This window comes from Biomphalaria glabrata, chromosome 8 (assembly GCF_947242115.1).
Source record: "Biomphalaria glabrata chromosome 8, xgBioGlab47.1, whole genome shotgun sequence".
NCBI lineage: Eukaryota > Metazoa > Mollusca > Gastropoda > Planorbidae > Biomphalaria > Biomphalaria glabrata.
In genome coordinates this window covers 5,831,539-5,853,213 of record NC_074718.1, presented here as the reverse complement: position 1 = coordinate 5,853,213, position 21,675 = coordinate 5,831,539, and the positions used below count along the sequence as shown (strand labels likewise).

Below are 21,675 nucleotides of genomic sequence, written 5' to 3'. Positions count from 1 at the left end.
AAGTAGCTTACATTTTTCGGTGTGTAAGCAGCAATACCAGTTCAAGAAACTTTCTTGCATCTTTGATAAACGTTTATCCTACAAGAAGCAAGTGTAGCTTATTTAGGTGCTTCTTTATGTCTGTGTATTATAAACAGCCTTTAATAAATATTTATTTTTGAAGATGGTGTCCCCAGGGCCGGACTCGGTATCAAAATCGGCTCGGGCATTTTCCATATAACCCGGCCCACAAATGGTATGTCATACTATATGTGTATAATATATGTAGATAAAGTTTGATAATGCATCGGAGACCGGATGTGTGCTGACGTAGGATTACGTACTGTATCTTATTTATACATGTAGCTTGTCCCCCAAAGAAAGACAACTCAACAAACTGAAGTTTCTCATGCAGATGTCTTTTTTTTTTCATCGGCTATAATTATGTGTCATACAATTTCACGAATAAATACAAAATTTATTTTTAATAAAACTGAATAGCAACGGACACAGATTTGTGTTACTATGTCAACAAGTCCAAAACATACAAATGTATTTAATGAGATAAAAACAAAGATTTAGCTATTTATTGTAATTATTTATTGTGCGTATTGAGACATTGAAATGAATGAATATGTTAAAGTTTACATAACAAATCAACAATTTTAAAAACCATTGTATGTCCTAAGTTAGACTATATTTATACAGAGCCTATGTTCCCACATGTTGTGTTTTTAAGCAGTACATTTGTATGTGAAATAAAATAGAAAGAAAGAGGCGAATGTTGATGAGTTGAACATTGTTGAAAGATAGCACCAATAATATAGCATCGAACACATTGATTGAAACTAGTCACACATCTCACATTCAATCATGAATGTCCATAGTGGCCAAACATTCTAACTACAATCTTAAAACGTAAAATGACTATCGCTTGAGAGTTCAAAATATCAATGCTGTCTATATCTTATCTTATAAATTACCGACGTGACTTCAAAAGAAAGCCTAGACCTGGCCATTTAGGTAAACTTTGGAGGGGGCTAAATGTTCACGCCCGCTCTGTATCACGCCATTAATAGGTATCACTTGCTGATTTAATTTTTTTAATTTTTACATTTCCATCTGCTAATTTTGTTTTTGGAAATAAAAAAAAAAGTTACCTTTTAAAATTTTATTTTTTTGTTGTATTTTTTATAATACCGAGAGAGAGAGGGGGAGGGAGATATAGAGGAGAGAGAAAGAGTGAGAGAGGAGAGAGAGAAAGAGAGAGAGAGAGAAAGAAAGCGAGAGAGAGAGAGAGAAAGCGAGAGAATGGAGACATTGAATTAATAATAAACATTATTATAAACGATTTGAAAGTAAAAATTAGCAGTCGAAATAACTCCAGGGTCTAGATTTATGCCGCTATGGTTCTTTCCCTTGAATCACTGTACCAGCATCAGAATCAAGAAGAAAGAGTGGGACACCTACGTTGTTTAGCTTGCTGTCTCGTTGAGTGCGTGCTTGCTCCAAGAGACATTTCAAGACAGTTGAGACTTCTTGCAACTTGTGGACAAGGCAACGCACTAAAAATATAAAGAACAGAAATTAAAACAAAAATTACGAGACGTACATACCTAATTCATGCACAATAAATTATTGATAAATCTAAACACACAATACACACCATATTTCTACCGTTACTACCACTAATACAAATAATCTTTATTAGTCATAAGTAAATTTATTTCGCAATGAGTGCATTACATCAAACAAAACAATATGACTTTAGAAAACCAAACTATACATTCACGCCTGACTCTCTCGTAGATTACACGCAAGACGTTTATATCAGCTAGTTCCCAATTAATGATATAATTGCCAAGGGAACAAAAGAGTGTTTGTGTCTGTTTGTCTTTGTATCTCTCTTGAGATGGTAAAATCACAAAACCCTGACCCAGGTTTTTCATGTTCAAAATCTTTCTTAGGAATGTTTATCTCAAACAGTTGCCCAAATGTTGTTGTTGTTGTTTTTTTTTTTTTTTTTGCTAATGACCTTACCAGCAGCAATTAGAATTCTATGAAGTTAATTTTTTTTTTAATATTCAGATTGCCATACCAGGAAGTGATATTAAAATTTAAAATATTGCAGAGATAACGTGATAAAAAAGACCTACATGCACTATGGTAGTCTGGGCTGTTACACAACCAAAGCACGTTAAAATAATTATGTACACAATTTAGCATCTTAAAATGGTGGAAGCTTAATCGAATTTCGAGAATACTACACGGGTAGTCGCTAGAAAAGCTGAAAATTTGTCAAACTAATATTTCATATATCAAACAATAACTATTAGAATTTTCTTTTTAAAGGCATCTGTTATATTACACTCATAGAGGCTCAAAATGCTGTCTGTGCACTTCAGAACAGCGTCTTCAACTAGACATCCAGGCTCGTGTAGCGCTTTAAAGGGGAACTTGTGAGATCTCGTTCCAGCTTGACAATCATTTTATTCACGATCTATCTGACAGGCAATGAGGAGTTAATACTATGTGTCTTTACCTAAATATTTACATTGTCATGTGTTACCTTTGAGTCTAGCCTGTAACTTGTTCAGGTCCTCAAACTTCTAGTTTTGGTTGATGTTTCAGTGAGGCCTAAGGAGAACAATAATATGCAAATATATTACTACCACAACTACAACTACTAAAAATAATAATAAAATAATAAGACAAAGTCTTTGTTATAGAGTCAGACTTCATTACATAATAATACACTAGGCCGATCCAGATGTGACCTGCATATTTTGTCACATCTAATGCAGACAAAACCGTTGTCCGCGATGGGTCTACTCAAGTTTTTCTTTTTCTCTTCTGCGCATGTCTTCGGCAAGGACCCTTTTTTTTGAGCTCTCGTCTTTTAGAGGCTGCCAGCTGCTTTCCTCTTTGCCAGCGATATTTGAAGACATTCATGAGAAACTTTAAAATTCAATTTCTTTAATAATGTAAGTACTTCTCGGTGACCATCAAAGTCAGTGTCCTATTATAAAAATCTCCCATTCCTACATTAAGATTCAACTCAAGAAAACATTAAGACACTGGAGCAGACACAAAATAGAGCAGTGAGATTCATACTAAACGAGTATTCTCATTTGATTCAATTGACACCGTTAGTAAATTTAGAAAGCCTTCAGGACAGATGACTCAAAAGTAAAGTAGAAATTATGCATGAAACACTGAACCATAATCTTCAAATACAAAAACAAAATTTACTAAAATACTCTGAAAAACACAAAGAGAAATACACACTTCTCATCCCATAAGCTAGGACAAATTTGTACAAATACTCCTTCTTCCATAGCGCTATTAGAGCATGGAATGGGTTGCCCAGCCAGTCAGGAAGACTAATGACTTGGCAGAATTTAAGTCATTGATTAAAATGCATGCCTAGATTGACCTAAGGATACGCGTAGGACGTAATCATCCTTTTTTTAAAGTAACGTCTATATTTTATAGGATAAAAACATATGGATATGTGAAATTTAAACATTACACTTTATACAAAGAAACAGACAAGAATTTTCAAAACAATAAAAAAACAAAAAAACAAAAAAAAAAAAAAAAAAAAAAACAACTCATTAATGATCGTATGTTTCATCAATACAAGAAGCTAATGTTCATTTAATTCATTTAAATGGCTAAATATCACTGGGCACTACAATTGCACCGAATTACTTTTTTCTTAGAAAAAAAAAACTGAATTTAAATGTATAAGCCAGGATTTAAGTCATTTGATTAACATGCATGACTGACCTAGGAACACACGTAGGACGTAATCATCTTCTTTTTTTGAAGTAACGTCTGTATTTTATAAGATAAGATAAGATTGTCCTTTATGTTCATATCATTTTTGTTGTCTTAAAAGAGTACAAATGTGCAGACTACGTTATTATTATAGCTTTTATATGCTTATAGCATGCTCAGAGCGCTTTTGGTCCAATCTCATTTATGGACAAGTGGGGAGGAGGGGGTATCTAGGAGTTGGTTTTCCGTGCTGTCTTTAGGCAGCTGTCGGAACCTCCTGCAGGACGACGGGGAATGGCAGCGGGCAGGGTATGAACCCGGAACCATCGACAAGTCCAAACGACAGTCCATTTTTCTATTTTACCCTTTTTTTTTAAAAAACATTCGCTTATCTTTGAAATTACATTATTCTTAGATACTCTCCAAGGGCAATAAATATCATGTATTACCTTTCGAAAAATGATGTCCTAGTTGTCGAACCTTTTCAAAAGTAAGGTAACTCTTCACGGAACAGAATAATGTCGCGAGTCATGGAAATGGTCAGAATTGACTGTAAAGAGAAAATAAAGAACAATGTCAACATATTGCTCTGCATATAATTTATCTTTATTAAACCATATACACATTGCAAATGTATAAAATAATATATATATATATATATATATATATATATATGTTTCGATCTGTTCTAGTCAATTCGTGGTGTAAATGAAACCAGTTTGAAGGGAACCCTCACGTTTTACAAACACTCACTGAATAGGGACAATGTCTGTCCAACCAGTTTGTATCGATGCCTATTTGGTCAAGGGTGTAATCAGGGCCGGATTTAAGTATGGGGAGGCTCCTACAATTTTTCGAAAGCTTTAATAAAGATCCACTTTAAGAAGGAAAATACTTATATATAAAAACTTGCTATATTTTAGACGAAACAAATATAGTTCTTCTATATTTAATCTAACTTTCCTTTTCTAAAAAAATATTTAATATGCATATTTTAGTTTAAAATTATTTTTTTTTAGTTTATGGAGGGTAAAGCCATTGGTAGTTGCACTGTCGTAAATCCGGAGCTGTATTGACTTATTCGAGCATGCTACAAGCCTACACTTTTTAATCACGAAAACAATGCGAATAAAAAATGTTATAAAAAAAGTTAAAAGTTTCTGAACCGTGGAAATTCAGATATATTTTTTATTCCTTTTGTGGGGGCCCCCTTTTTTGTGGTTTTACTTGGCTGTAGCGCAGCCTGCCCTCCTTTAAATCCGGCCCTGAGAGTAATACGACAGCACGTATTCGACCAAATCAACGTCGGGTTAGGGGTTCGTATGTAGAGATTGCATGCAGTTGAGTGAGATGTGGAGATCAGTCATGGTAGCCACATGTAAACTGTATCTCGTACAGGCCCGAGGATTCTGTAGATGCAAATGACATTGGCCCAACATTGGCTGCCGGTGCGTGTTTAGCAGGCTCATCTGCAGTCGACCCAACTTATCCATACCATTTCTGTGGCCGGCTTTCCAAAGCGAGGATTGGGCTCTACCTTCGAGCTTGTAAGAAATGAGAAATGTGCTTAGCTTCGACCACGAAAGAAGAGCTATACATAGACCTGACAAGGCCCAAAGTTATTTGAAGCATGGGTCTCTTTTGGCGACCTTTATAAGTCCAGATTTTATATGTAAGTTTAAAATACTCATTGAGGCTACTACGAAGCTAAAGCTTGTGTTGCCTATTATAAATCCGGCCATGTTAGCTATATTATCAAATGTATACATATCAGTTTATAGAATGATGAAAATTCTGCTAAAACTGTGCTTCCAGTTGGCATTTTAAATAAAAATGTGCTAAATTAGACTCTCAACTGCTTTATATTAGATTAAAAGAGGTTATTACTTGTACCTATGTAGTTCATATCTCTCTCCATACTGCATGACCTTTCAACCTGAAAAAAAAATTCTTTATGTGATGTATATATTAAAAGACTTCCCCCCCCCCTTCTCTGTCTCTCTCTCTTTGCGCGCGCTAGTGTCTGAATTCTAACTCGTATTAATGACACATAGCTTTACATGTATTGACTATTAATGACTAATTCATTTTTTTTTCTTTCCACCCACGCACTCGTTCAACTCACAAAGTTAATGTTCGCCCTGATGGTTCTTTGGTACAATGGTTGCAAGGGCCGTATGTTGCCAGCCATCAGCAGGACCGGATTGGAAACTGTGTCTTGTTTTAGGCGCCTCAACCCTGTGATCTGTTGGAGAGAACAACTGTTGATATTTACAACAATGAAAGTGGATTGTTCTAAACAATAGAACCAACTATGAAATTAGATAATAATAAATATAACTTTTATATAGCGCTACTTTCATGCTTATAGCATGCTCAGAGCTCTATGGTCCAATCTCGTCTGTGGACCAGTGGGAGGGGGGTACCTGGGAGAAGGTTTTTCCGTGCTGCCTATGAAACACAACTCAGCTTGAGTCGGGTGTCGAACCTTGAGCCCCCTTCATAGGTAGCCAAGCCAAGCCAAGTTCAAGCGTACTTAGCCTCTCGACCACGTTTCCCATAGATGGAACTCTTATTATCCCAGCGTTCAATAATAAGGGTAAGACTCTTTCGCCCTCTATTCTGTCTGAAGCATCCTAATTTGTCGACTTTATATAAAAAAGATCTATATTAGCTAACGCCCAGGCTTTCAACTTGTTAAATTCAAAGCCCCAAACTTAAGAAAAAGATTGGAGGAAGATGTTTGCGAGCCCTGAGGACCTTGTAATATGGCCATAGAGTTTTAGTTAGTTAGCAGGTCATCGTAGGCAGGGCCGCTCCTAACAATTGCGGGGCCCTATGCGAAACGGATTGCGCGGGGCCTACTCTGGGTAGCGATAAGGATATTTTGTATAAGAAAATACACTCGTCTTTGCAATAAGCTTTCATTAAAGTAATACATTAATAATTAAGTATATTAATTATGAGTTTTCCTGAAATTTTTCAGGAGATTTCCAAGACTTTTTCGTGTATATTTTGCAATTTCAGGAGATTTCTAAGAGGACTTGGAAACCCCGTTATTATATATAAGATTTAATTTAATAGTTTACACCTACAATAAGCGCGGGGCCTATGAAAGTGCGGGCCCACTGCGGTCGCATAGGTTGCAGTGGCTTAAGGCCGGCCCTGATCGTAGGATCCAATCACTAAACTAATTCTGTCTCTCATCTCTTCGTTTGAGATGCGGTCTTTCTACGTAACGCCTAGGGTCATTCTGTTAGCATAAAGCGTGGTAAGCGTGGTCGAGAGGCCAAGTGCGCTTGAACTTGGCTTGGCTTGGCTACCTAGAAGGGGTCTCGAGGTTCGACTCGGGCAGAGTAGTGTTTACTGAGCGAAAACCAACTCCTAGATACCCCCTCCCCCTCCCACTGGTCCACAAATGAGATTGGACCAAAAGCGCTCTGAGCATGCTATGAGCATGAAAGTAGCGCTATATAAAAGCTATAAATAAAAATAATCTCAATCCCATTGAAATTCCAGTCAAAATAACTAAAAACCAGGCAGCTATTATAATCACGTTGGAGGGTCTCCACAAAAACTAAAAAAATAATATGTTAATGAAATATGACAACAAAAAGAAAATAAAAGGATTAAATGTATAAACCAAACGCTCTATTGCGTCATTTCTTTAGCGTTAATTACACGATAGCAATCAATTGATTAACTCTTTCTCTCCTAACCGACGATACAAACGTTGATTCCATCAGAATGTGGTAAATAATTACGGAGAGAAAGAGTTAAAATAGTTCAGGAACCTCTACTAAGTAGCTTACTTCCATGAGGCTCCACTTACTTAAAATCTGGCGTTGAATATTGTTAATTTCTAGCTTGTTAGTATTTTGTTTAAACTGACCTGCTGTTGGCTGATGTAGATTGGGCGGTTGTAGATGACCCACGTGACCGTCTCAAAACACGCTGGGTTGGTGAGTGACCCTTCGTACGTCATGTAGTGCTTTGTATCGGGCAGTAAGGCGCGCAGGTTGAAGTAAGGGATGACCAGCCTGTCTCCTGACCAAGTCAAAGTTTAGTACAGATGAAAAACATCCACGAGGATTATGTACATGCAAGTAAAGTTTTTAAGAGAGGAAGTGGAGATGGATTGGTCACACCCCTAGAAAAGATAACAGCAACAGAGCTAGGCAGGCATTAGAGTGGAACACACAGGGAACAAGACGCAGAGGAAGACCAAAAAGAACATGGCGTCGCAGTGTACTAGAAGAAGCCGAGAGGACCGGGAAGAGCTGGGAAGCCATAAAAAAACTAGCAAGAGACTGTGGAGAGTGGCGTGTTGTTGTCGAGGCCCTATGTTCCATGAGGAACCCAAAAGGAATGATGATAATGAAGTAAAGTTCCCATTTCAGACCTATAAGGTAACTGATGTAAAGGCCACCCGTTTCTGTGGACCCACTGTCAAAGACGGTGTCATGTGGCCGGCACAACGACCAACCGCCATTACTTTTCCACAACTAATGTCAGGTTCGTATTGGAGCTGGGTGCCCTAAAGATCCCGAAATTTAAAAGAATCCCAGTCTTCACCAGCATTCGGGACGTCCGGTTTGGAAGCCAATCAGTTTACCAACCAGCCACCTCGCCTCCACAGGGATAATGTGCAACATCAAAAACAAGACGCTGACACAAAGTAGACATTGTTGAAAAAAAGTCACAGCAAATAAGAGGAGATAGTAACTAGTGGTCATTGAAAGTAATTGACCATTGATAGTGTGCACAGTAGGAGCCCATTTGAAAACGGGTAAATATTAAAAAAAAATTAAAAACAAAGCTTATAATGAATACAGAAAAAATAAAAAATAAAAACATGAATACCAGACTTCTCAAATTTGCAATTTTATTTCCCCTTTTTTATATGAAACAAAATTAAATTAATTGAAAGCAATTGAATAATTAATAGTTTTTTTAAAGTTGATTCACGTGCTGTCATCGACAATAAATAATTGTGCAAAATTTCAACTTGATTTGGAATGTCAAGTATGAAAAAAAAAGTGTAAAGAATCCAGACAGACAGACATACGGAGTTAATTAATATAAGCTTTGTAAAAAGAAACCTGTCAATTGATTAATTCTTTAGATACATATGTATTTTTAAAATAGCAATCAAATTCGAGTTAAAGTACATTGAAAATAGATTTTTGACATGTGGTCAGTTCCAGAGAGACTATTTCTCTATCCGTGGGCCAAAACGTTTTGCTAGGGGAGATATAACGATGAAAGTTAATGGAGTCGGAACACCTGGCCATTATTACACCTCAAAGAACATTCCAGAGAAAAAACTGATAGCGATGAGACTGAAATTATTTACGTAAAACAGGTTGAAATGGTACAAGTCACTGTTTAATCAACAGGCTTTTTTAGAGACAACACAAAGTTGTGGTCTCTGTTATTAATGGCTATTATTACGATTTTTTTCCCACGATTCATAAAAGAAATAAAATCATGTATATACACTAAATGTAAACAGGATATCACGTGACTCTATGAGAGAGCAGAGGTCCTCACCTTTATATAGAGTGTCGTTAATGACTCTGTGGATTCTCTCAAAGTGATGATGAAGCTCCTGGCCCACCTGTGGAGTCATCGTAATTCTAGGCGGTCATTCACATTCAGGAAGTCATTATACTTGTCAGAAATACTAATATTCATTTACGAGATATACCCACTTTACCATTTACTCACATGGAATCCCCAAAGTGATGACATTATTAAAACATCAAGCAAAGCATTAAGGTTAATGAATAGAAATGTCTTCAAATTAAAAAAAAGAATGTAAAACTAAAATGTTATTTAACCTTGGTTAGGCCAATAATAGAATATGCATCCTCTGTTTGGGACCCCTCAACTCAAGAAAACATTAAGAGCCTAGAACAGACACTAAATAGAGCAGTGAGATCCATATAAAAACGAATATTCACATTTGACAAGAGTAACGCCTTTAGTAAAATCACTAAATTTAGAGACACTTCAGGACAGAAGACTAAAGCCACTATAATGTAAAAAAAATCAAATACATAAGACACTGAACTATGATCTTCTAATACAAAACAAAGATCTGATAAGATACTCAGAAAGGCACAAATATAAGGTTCGATCCTTCCTTGTTCCATATGCTAGGACAAATTTGTACAAATGCTCCTTCTTCCCAAGTGCTATTAAAGCAAAAAATGGGTTGCCTGAGTCAGCCCCCCCCCCCAAAAAAAAAAAAACAAAAAAAAAACCAATGACTTAGCAGAATTTAAGTCATTGATTAACATGCATGGCTAGATTGACCTAGTGATACGCGTAGGACCAAATATATTTTTTTTGAAGTAACGTCTGTATTTCATAAGATAACATAATATGGATTTGTGAACATACAACATTACACTTTATAAAAAGAATCACAGACAATGTTTTTTCAAAACAATTAAAAACCATCAACTCTTTAATGATTTTATGTTTCATCAATAAAAGAAGCCAATGTTCATTTAATTCATTTACATGGCTAAATATTTTTGGGCACTACAATTGCACCGAATTACTACTTCTTAAAAAAAACACTTTTTCCAAATAAAAAGGATTCTTTTTGATCAGAAACGTTTATGATAATTAAATGATGACAGGGACTCTTCAACTCTAAGAGATACTACAGCCTCAAGTATTTACACCAAGTTGTACACACAATCAAAGCTCGGATTGTTTGGGTCTGAGAGTATTTACACCAAGTTGTACACACAATCAAAGCTCGGATTGTTTGGGTCTGAGAGTATTTACACCAAGTTGTACACACAATCAAAGCTCGGATCGTCTGGGTCTGAGAGTATTTACACCAAGTTGTACACACAATCAAACCTCGGATCGTCTGGGTCTGAGAGTATTTACACCAAGTTGTACACACAATCAAAGCTCGGATCGTCTGGGTCTGAGAGTAAAACTCTCGTCTCTAAATTGTTTCCGACTATTTTTAAACGATGTATACATTCTTTATAATTATAATAATGCACCATACATCCGGGTTAACTCGAGACCAATCGTCATAGAAGGCCCGGGCAGTGCAGGCCCATAGCTCGCCACGTCATAGGTCTGTATGACGTCGCAGGTCAGTGTTGAGGCCTGCTATAACGATGGGCCTCGGTTGACTTACAAGTAATAAAGGTCTTACTTTGACCAGCACTGCCAGGCAGAGGATACCCCTAGGTGACGTCATCGCTTTGGACATGTTGGTGTACAGGTCAGAGTTGTAGGCGTAGATCTGAATCTGGAAACAGAGTTACTAAGAGGGTACACTGCTATTGTCACTTCGTTAAGTTAGCTTCACACTAGAGCGATCAAACTGTGTGGTCGCCTCAAACGGATGAAAATATATTAGTAGTAAAAGGAAAGGTTTTCATGAAAAAAATAATTCTGACGCAAACATTGAAAATTTGATATTTATGCTTTGGTGCATACGTAATTTTATGAATGAGTGCATTGTGACACAGTTACTATGTGTGGTCAACCGACCGTGGAACATATCCTCGTTGATTGCCCCAGATACCAGGATGTCAGGGAGATGTATTTTAGAGCCACTGACTTAAAAACACTGTTTGATAATGTCGACCCTGGGAAGGTACTGGGCTTTATCTGGGAAGTGGGGCTATCTACGAAGATCTGATTTATGAATTTGTGAACATGTACTATTTACATTCGATTTTTACCAAATAATTAAATTTTTACTACCTCTACTATTTTAACTGTGAATAGACCTTGATTTTAATTATATGACTGTATAGAATCTGGTCCTTGCTGTTTAGAGAGAGAGAGAGAGTCTATGTCTGTTTTGTTACCTGAGTCTATGTCTGTTTTGTTACCTTAGTCTATGTCTGTTTTGTTACCTTAGTCTATGTCTGTTTTGTTACACATTTTCATCTATGTCCAACTCGGGTATACCACATATTGATTTATGTTTGTTTTATTACATACTGACTTATGTTTACGGCTGTTCTGGAAACGCATTCGATCGCATCGTTCTTTTTTTAACCCTATCCAAGTCATTTAATTAAATTAACTCATTCTTATGTGCTTATTTTTACGAACAATTCACTTCATTCTTAATTTTAGGTGATCTCGGCCTATAGCTGATTGACTAAACAAAATGCTGACACCACTTGTAAGATACAGCCAAAGACAGATGTTAATTTATAAGTTCACTCTCTAACTAGGCGACTAAGACTAACGAGCCCCTCCTGCCCGAAGCTTACTGGTTTAGGCGCCAGTTGCTCGCCTTTGCCCCTACTTCCGTCTGTGGTAACGGTTCCGCCAGGCTCAGTAACTGAACCACACGTGAAGGCCAGGAGTTGGACTGGTTGTCAGAGGCTATTTGAGACGCATGCTATTGGAAGCATTTTATTGGTAATAGGAGAAGGAAAACTCTGAATTCAAACCTCTGCTGCCTTGCGGCTATACCCAAACACGGGAAAGGCTTCGGGAGACAACCCTGAGGAAAAATCAGGAGCTGGTGACCCTTAGGCAGACTGTGGCACACCGAGCTACAGCCTGGCAGAGCCTGGGGCGCTACTGATCTCAAACTGTATTGGATATTCCGTTCCTTTGGTCACGTCAGCTGCGCGGAGAGGGGGGAACTGCTGTGTGGGCGACATCGTTCCGACCATAAACAATGACCAGGCTTTCATCTCGCTGTCATCTTACATCTCTAACTAGAAACTGCCATTAATACTTTGTTTCATCACGAATGGGTTTTTTTTTTCTGAGAACGTTGCATACATGATACACGAACTCAATTTGTAGACATTTTATTGTAGTTGTATCATAGCATGGTGAACAAAATGATAACACTGTTTCACTGAATACATAGACACTGTTTCACTGAATACATAGACACTGTTTGACTGAATACATAGACACTGTTTCACTGAATACATAGACACTGTTTCACTGAATACATAGACAATGTTTCATTGATTACATAGACAATGTTTCATTGATTACATAGACACTGTTTGACTGATTACATAGACACTGTTTGACTGATTACATAGACACTGTTTGACTGATTACACAGACACTGTTTGACTGAATACATAGACACTGCTTCACTGATTACATAGACACTGTTTGACTGATTGCATAGACACTGTTTCACTGATTACATAGACAATAGTTGACTGATTACATACACACTGTTTCATTGATTACATAGACACTGTTTGACTGATTACATAGACACTGGCTTATTACATAGACACTGACTGATTACATAGACACTGTTTGACTGATTACATAGACACTGACTGATTACATAGACACTGACTGATTCACTGTTTCACTATCAATTTAGACATCGTCTAACGTAAACACATTTTGGATAACACAATAAGCAATGTTTGACTGACCTCAGCACTAAAGCCACGCCCATCTATTGTGTGCTCGGAGCCGTCCTGGTCTGAGTGGCTGAAATGGATGGTCATCTGGGACACCCTGTTGAAAAAAAAATGTCAAGGAAAGTTTTTCTAACATTGGGGTCTATCGATTAGGAATTTAACATCACGACCTTGTCCTAAAACTAGTCACTGTATATTGTTTAAAATCGTAAAAAAAAAATTGTTACAATACATGTGTTAGGGAATTATAAAAGTAGGAATAATTTCTCCATAGATTACCCAGACCCCAAGAATCTCGGTTTATTATTTTGTCCTGTGTTTTCAGAGGTTGGTGTCCTAATAAGGCATTGTCTTCTATTCAAACATTAAAAGGACGAAATTTTTTTTTTATTAAAGTGGATACTAAGACCCATCTGTGACCTACATATTTTGCAATATCCAACGTTCACGATCTCAATTCTTATTCTCCTACCTAATTCATTTCTATCATGTCTAAATAAGCATGCAGATAAAAGAGGATTTAATTATATCCATTTTTTAAAGAAATTTCTTGACTGTATGTTGACTTAAATAGGGTCATTATTGAGTATCTGTCCAGGCTGTCGCAGAGGCGGGATCCCAAAACTTTTGATACGATTCAGTGGTTAGTTCAAAATGACCTAACAGCGCGTCTTTCAGTGCCGCATTGCCGTTTTATTGTTGGGAAGAGAGTTCAGTATAGGCATCCTTGGCCATGATTCGGAAGGAATGGGCTAGTCTGAACAATGATGTTCCCCTTTCAGACCTTGTGGTCTAGAGGGCAGATGATGTAAAGGTCATCTGTTTCTGTGGTCTACGGTTAACGAGGGTGTCGTGTGGCCAGCACAACGACCAACCACCAAATTTACCAAAATTATTCTCCAAATAATGTCAGGTACCCATCAGAGGCGCCCAAGGATCCCGTAATTAAAAATCCCAGTCTTCAGAAGGTTTCGAACCCCGGTTCAGAAGCCAAGCGCTTTACCGCTCAACCACCGCGTCTCCTTGAACAATGATGACCCAACCCACAAACCTTAAAAGCGTCCCGCATCTTCAAATCTAGTGAGAAACATGACGACGCTTTCATTTCTTTCGTCCACGTACCCTATAGGCATGTGACTTAAATGTAACAATGTTCTACTTTTACTCTGTTGTTAACAGTCAACTGCAATGACATAATCTCGAAACAATCTAATTCATTTTTTTTCTTTCTTCTCTTTTAAACGAATGTTGAGATACAAAGATTCCGCTTATACTATATAGCGAAAAACCCTAAAAATGTATATTTTTGGTTTCTAAAATATGCATATTAAATTTTTTATTTTCATATCGATGGAAAATTCAATTAAATTTAAAAGTGCACTCTTTTATTTTAGATATAAGTACTTTCTTTTTAATTTATAAGTGTATTTTTATTAAAGCTATTGAAAAAGTGTACGGGCTTTCACAAAAACTCTGCTCCAGGGCCTCAAGATATTTAAATCCGGTCCTGTCTATGATTAAGTGATATGTTTAATCAAATCGTAATTCTAGTCTTGCAACTTTAAAATTGTAAGTTAAGTTTTTAAATTTTAAAAATTGTAATTCCAGTCTTGCAACTTTAGAATTATAAGTCAATTTCTAAACTTTAAAATTTGAAGCCTAGTTTTCAAACCTTAAATGTATATATTTTGATAAAGTAAAAACTATGCAAAATGCATCGTATAGTGTAAAATTGTAAATTTAAAACGCACAAAGATGATATTTTACCTAAAAAATAAAGTTTTACCTGTAATTGTAGGAAAGTGGTCCTCCAGTTATGTTTATCCCAGGGGCCCAGTGGTTTGTTTGGTCGACCTCTAACGTCAGAAAGTGACCTAGGTTAAGGAGAACCCCTGATACCTATAGAAGTCAACAAAGACCAGACAGTCAATCAAACTAATTATTAATGGGATCATGGGTTAGTTGTGCATTCTCTAATTGAGCCTTTGAAGCTGAAATATTTGATCATTTCTTCCACCCGTACACACCCACACACAAATGTGTTCCATACAAAATTGGAGATGTTGGCATTTTCTTTGTCTTCACCTATCCTTTAGTCTGATGGACCGTTGGGGCACCACACAATATTTATTTTTATCTTCCTCGCTTCCTCTCTGTCTTCTGCCTTGGATAGAACCTTTTTCAATGGCAGGCCTGTCCATTCTTTTATGTTGTCTTCCCATCGCTTTCTCTGTCTACCTCTTCTTCTTTTTCCTGGTTCTGTGGAAGGTCTTTGCGAGCCCAGAAGACCTTGTCATATGGCCATACAGTTTTAGTTGTTTTTACAATAGATAGCAGGCCATTGCGGGGTCCAATCGCTGTACTCAATCGCGCACTCAATCTTTCTCAATCTCTTTGTTAAAACTTGTTCTTTCTCAATTTCTCTCTCTCTCTCTCCTACTTAAATCTCAATCTCCTTTTTCCTTTCATTCTCTCTTTCTTTTCTCTCTCTCTCGCTCTCTCTTTCTCTCTCTTTTTTTTTCTCTCTATCTTTCTTTTCCCTCTTTTTTTCTGTCTCTCTCTTTCTCTCTTTCTTTCTCTCTCTTTCTCTCTCTCTCTCTCTTTCTCTCTTTCTCACCCCTCCTTTTTTTCTTCTACCCTCCTTTATACAAAATGCTCTCCCTTCCTCTCTTTCTTCTCTCATATCTCTCTATATATTGTCTTTCTATTACATCTAGGTTGGCCTATATATTCTCCGCTGTTCTCTCCTTTTCACTGTCTCCTCAATTTTCATCTATGATCATCTCCCTTTTCTTCCACATTGCCCTGCAGTGCTAAATATAGAAATGTTATAAACAACTTTCACCCCACCCCTTTCCGTAGAGACCATGTCTCGTTCAAACTCGTCCCTCTCAGCCAGTCAAATGTCGCACTAATTGTCCAGCATAGTGTCCCCCCTTCCTTTCTGATCCCTTCAGGGCAACACAAAGACATGAAATCACGGCGTTACTATGACCCTTGATCGTGCGTTTCAGTTTGAACACTCTAAACACTTACGTAATGTGGAACACTCTGTGTGAACACACACACAACATAGGAGCGCAGATAAAGCAGAAACATACTTTAAGTAGTAGTAGATGAAGTAGTAGATGAAGAGACATTTTAAAGAATTTATAGATGAAGACTCGCTAATGAGAAAATTTATAGATGAAGACTCGCTAGTGAGAAAATTTATAGATGAAGACTTGCTAGTGAGAAAATTTATAGATGAAGACTCGCTAGTGAGAAAATTTATAGATGAAATCTCACTTGTGATAAAATGTATAAATGAAGACTCGCTTGTGATAAAAGTTATAGATAAAAACTCGCTTGTGATAAAATTTATAAATGAAGACTCGCTTGTGATAAAATTTATAAATGAAGAGTCGCTGTGATAAAAGTTATAAATAAAAACTCGCTTGTGAGCAAATTTATAGATGAAGACTCGCTTGTGATAAAATTTATACATGAAATCCTACCTACGATAAAATTTATAAATGAAGACTCGCTTATGATAAAATTTATAGATAAAAACTCGCCTGTGATAACATTTATAAATGAAAACTTGCTTGGGATAAAATGTATAGATGAAGACTTGCTTATGATATAATTTATAGATATGGAGCTGTATGCTATATAATTTATAGATGAAGACTCGCTTATTATATAATTTATAGATGAAGACTCGCTTGCGATAAAATGTATAGATGAGGAGTCCCTCGAGAGTACTTATAGATGAGTGAAAAGTAGACAATTAACCATGTCAGTCTCATCATGTTCACTATATAGCCATGTCTCCGAGACGTTTATTTATAGTAACAGGTCTCCCTTTCAACCACTTACCGCTTCACCGTTGATTTCCAAGGGAGACAATGACGGGTCAAACAGTAAGCTTTTAGGGTCAATGTTGACAGGGCTTTGGTTATGTCCCTTGTTGCATAAAGACCAGCCAGGATTCATCAGTCCCCAATAATTAGGCCCTGTTGATGATTAAAAAAAAAAGAAACATTAATTTGTATTCCGTTATTATTATTTACTTTTAATTAATAACAACTTTAATAATACTCTCATTCTGATTTTCTTCTTGAAAGCTTCCTAATAGAAAATTCGCCCATCAACCCCAATATTAGTTAGTCTTGATTCACTTAATAACAGACTTACCGAATGTTAATTAAACTATATTAACTTGTGAAGCCTAATGTTAAAGAGGCTTGCTTAACTTATTAGCCCCAATGTTAAAAAGAAATGATTCACTCATTAAATATAATGTTAAAGAGACTTGGTTAAATCACTAGCTCCAGTGTTAAAAACGCTTCATTCACTCACTTGCACCAAGAGGCTCCATTCACTCACTTGCCCCAAGAGGCTTCATTCACTCACTTGCCCCAAGAGGCTCGATTCATTCACTTGCCCCAAGGGGCTTCATTCACTCACTTCCCCAAGAGGCTCGATTCACTCACTTGCCCCAAGGGGCTCGATTCACTCACTTGCCCCAATGGGCTCGATTCACTCCCTTGCCCCAATGGGTTTCATTCACTCACTTCCCCAAGAGGCTCGATTCACTCACTTGCCCCAAGGGGCTTCATTCACTCACTTTCACCAAGAGGCTTCATTCACTCACTAACCTGAGATGCCTTCGTCATACGTCCACCATTGCGACCATCTGGTGTCGACCTCTGCGGACAAGAGACGTAATGACGTTAAGATTTTGATCATTACGAATGTGTCATGACTAATTCTTAATATACTCTTTCTTTCCTAATTCCTTAGAGCATGAGGCGGGTTGCCTGAATCAGCCGGGAAAACCAATGAATTAGCAGTCTCTAATTCACATGTACATGAATAATGGTAGGTGGTAAATATTTCTTTAAAGGGATGTTCGTAGCTTATAAAATGTAAGTTTAATGTAAGCTAGCACCACAAATAAATCCGTAAAGTATAGTATCTCTCTCAGACCTTGCGATGTAAGTGTAAAATATGGAAGACAGAAGTTGGAAGAGTATAACATAACTAATTTATTAAACACGCCAAGCGACTTTTCCACACACAAAAAACCCCCCACACTTTTCTAGTGACAAAGTAAATTTCATTAGATACAACTCTTTGACCTCTGAGCCCAACTGTAAGTTTATGCAAGAGGTTGTAGCCTATAACTGCCCATAAGTCTACTACTTGGAATCAGTAAAGGGGAGGTAACTGGAAAGTAGGAGCGTCACCGGTTGGTGTGTATAGTTTTACAAGAAGATTAGGTAGACAAATATTAATTAATATTAGAATGGAAACCTTTTAGACCTCCCGTGCCTTTAAGGTAATTTTCTTTTATTTAATTGTAATCGCTTTTTGTCTACCCCTCTTTCTCTTTATCTCTTATTCTCGTTATCTCTCATTCTCTCTCTTTCTCTATTTCTATCTCTCTTTCTCTTTATTTCTATCTCTCTTTCTCTCTACCTCTCTGTCTCTCTACCCTCTTTCTCTATAGCTCTTTTTTTCCCCTAGCTCTCATTCTCTCTCTCTCTCTCTTTATCTCTCCGTCTCAATATCTCTTTCTCTCGATATCTCTCTCTATATATATATCTTTCTATTTATCTCTATCTTTCTATCTCTGATTTTTTTTCTCTCTCTTTCTTTGTATCCCATTTTCTAATTGCAAGTATTTTACCTAAGCAAGTAAATAGTCAGTTTTATTCTAATTAGTCAATTTAGATGTTGCCCTTTCCTACTTGTAAAAGTTGGCAACACTTTATGCCGCATCATTCAACGCAGCGTTTCCTGAACTGTATGATCTAATTCCAGCGTTGGCCCTATTGTCTCTATACAAAAAATTTAGTTAATTACAGCTATTGATTAGCAATTTTTGGCTAATTGGTTAATTTTTTTTTATTCATTCATGCGTTGTCATCGACAATGAATAATTGTGCAAAGTTTCAACTTGATCCAAGAAGGGGACGTGGGAGAAATAACGTGCGCAAGATTCCACCCAAATAGACAGACAGACAGACAGAGTTGATAAAAGATTTGTAAAAAAATGTCTAATGTTGTAGTAGAGATTCATATTGACAAAATGAAAAGTGTTGATATTTTGATTCTTAACTACGTTTCATTGACAGCAATGATACTTGGCGTGTTAGCATTTGTTTCTTTAAGGTTGTTTCGATAGTCCAGGGTTATCCTTTGTCATCCTGCGGGAGGTTTGAACTTACAGCCCATCTCCCCTATTGGAGTATGGGCCGCTAACAATAGATCTCCATAGTCCCCTGGGCCATCCTTTCCATCTTGTGCCAGGTGTAACCAAATTTTCATATGTCTGCCTCTAGTTCGCGTCGTCGGGTGCTTCTAGGAAGCTCTCTCGTTCTCTTGTCTTGTGGGTCCACTTCAATGTCTGCCTCTAGTTCGCGTCGCCGGATGCTTCTAGGAAGCTCTCTCGTTCTCTTGTCTTGTGGGTCCACTTCAATGTCTGCCTCTAGTTCGCGTCGCCGGATGCTTCTAGGAAGCTCTCTCGTTCTCTTGCCTTGTGGGTCCACTTCAATGTCTGCCTCTAGTTGGCGTCGGCGGATGCTTCTAGGAAGCCCTCTCGTTCTCTTGCCTTGCCACTTCAATGTTTGCCTCTAGTTCGCGTCGCCGGGTGCTTCTAGGAAGCCCTCTCGTTCTCTTGCCTTGCCACTTCAATGCCAATCATATTTGCGCAAAGTGTGCCCTATCCAGCCCCATCGTCTCTTTCTGATTTCTTCTTGTACAGAAGTTTGGTTGATTCTTTGCAATAGGTCATTGTTGCTGATTGTGTCTGGCTGATAGGTGTGAATGATTCTTCGTAGGTAACTGCTAATGAAAGTTTGCACTTTCCTAATGACATTTTGGTTGTTTTTTCCAGGTCTCGGCTCCATAAGGCAAAACGGCGTTAACATTTGAGTTAAAGGAGATTTGGACTAGGAAGTAGATTATCTTCAACTTTGAAGGGACATCCGAAACATGTTAAACATTTTACATTTACAGCATCTACATCATTAAAACTAAAACAAATATGGAAAAGCTCCAGACCTTTGTTAACAGATGCCTACGCCGGATATTAGGAATTAGGTGGCCAGAAAAGATAACTACTATCGATTTATGGGTGAGAACTAGAGAAAAGCCCATAGCCCAAGACATCACAAAACGAAAATGGAGCTGGATAGGACACACCCTGCAAAAACAAGCTACCAATATTGCAAGGCAGGCACTTGACTGGAACCCACAAGGAAAGATGAAAGTGGGCAGACCCAAGCAAACCTGGAAGAGGTCAGTCATCAGTGAAGCTGAGGGTACTGGAATGACATGGGAGCAGATGAAGAAAGCTGCTCAGACCCGAGTTCGGTAGAGAGGTGTGGTTGCGGCCCTATGCTCCACTGGGAGTGCACAGGATTAAGTCAGTAAGTCACATCATTAAATCCTTCCCTGTGCCTAACCCATGGCTGAGTGGTAAGGCGATTGGCCTACGAACCGAGAGGTCTTGATATCGAGTCCCGGTGAAGACTTGGATTTTGGATTTCGCAATTTTAAGGGCGCCCCTGAGACCACCCAACACCCCAACCTGACATACGAAGAGGAAATAAAAACAATTGATCGCGCGTCTCATAGAGATTTAAACACCATAATAAAATAGTCCTTTATTAATTGTGGTTTCACGTCTGACAGGAACGATAATCTAACTTAGACTTGTCTTGGATAGGGAATCAGGTTAACGCCCTTGTCATCCCTCGGAGAAGAAAAAAAAAGTGTGTTATTGATCTGCTTGATCGTGCCGTCGTCTTTTGAAGAGTTCTCTCCCCTAGTTAGTCCGTCTGACATTATCACCTTTTCTCAGCTTGTTATTTTATTCCTGAGTTTTAAATAACCTAGAAATTGGTTGAGGCGAAAGCTTTTTAAAATAAAAGGTGAAATAAGGGGGGAAAAAATCGAATCAGAGAATAGCTGGTGGGCTTGTTAGTTTTAATTAATATTTCTTGGGTTTCAGAGCTGGTTACGAATATTAAAATTCAAGTTTTGAATATAGTTAAGCTGGTATTGTCTGTCTGGTTATGGTTCCGTCTGATTGTATCGGTAGCCTATGTTCCGTTATGTTGAGTACTCCCAGGTCAGGGCCGTTCCTAGCGATTGCGGGGCCCTATGCGAAACGGGTTGCGCGGTGCCCAGTCTGGGTAGGGATAAGCATAATGTCAAAATTAAGATTTTGTATTAAAAAATACATTCGTCTTAACAATAAATTTTTATTAAATGAAAGCTGTCAATGTTTTTTTTTATAGCACGTAAAATTGGCAAATTAAAATGACACTATTGTCTATTTTTCAGGAGATTTTTATGAGTTTGATTTTTAATTTTAAGAGATTCCCAGAACGTTTTGGTCTATTTTGCAATTACAGGAGATTTCCAGGTGCACCTGGAAAATCAGGACGCCGCGAAAAACCTGTATTTTTGCTATTATATATGTTATAATGTTTTAATTTAATAAGTT

General features: G+C 37.5%; 1 protein-coding gene across 3 annotated transcripts in view; it reads right to left on the bottom strand.

The window, feature by feature from the left end:
• Positions 1-570: 570 nt before the first annotated feature.
• Positions 571-21,675, bottom strand: part of LOC106057294 (carbonic anhydrase-related protein 10-like) — a 112,289-nt gene continuing 91,184 nt past the window's right edge. For 2 of the 3 annotated variants that reach the window (XM_056038439.1, XM_056038440.1), the window contains exons 3-14: positions 17,816-17,866; positions 17,034-17,170; positions 14,959-15,071; positions 13,185-13,269; positions 10,955-11,050; positions 9,316-9,382; positions 7,655-7,809; positions 5,888-6,007; positions 5,650-5,698; positions 4,212-4,312; positions 2,549-2,616; positions 571-1,544 (exon numbers count right to left, since the gene is read on the bottom strand). In XM_056038439.1, the coding sequence (XP_055894414.1) occupies positions 4,266-4,312; positions 5,650-5,698; positions 5,888-6,007; positions 7,655-7,809; positions 9,316-9,382; positions 10,955-11,050; positions 13,185-13,269; positions 14,959-15,071; positions 17,034-17,170; positions 17,816-17,866 (920 nt within the window). In that variant the 3' untranslated portion in view covers positions 571-1,544; positions 2,549-2,616; positions 4,212-4,265. The remainder of the gene's footprint in view (positions 1,545-2,548; positions 2,617-4,211; positions 4,313-5,649; positions 5,699-5,887; positions 6,008-7,654; positions 7,810-9,315; positions 9,383-10,954; positions 11,051-13,184; positions 13,270-14,958; positions 15,072-17,033; positions 17,171-17,815; positions 17,867-21,675) is intronic. The other variant, XM_056038442.1, reaches the window with a different exon arrangement.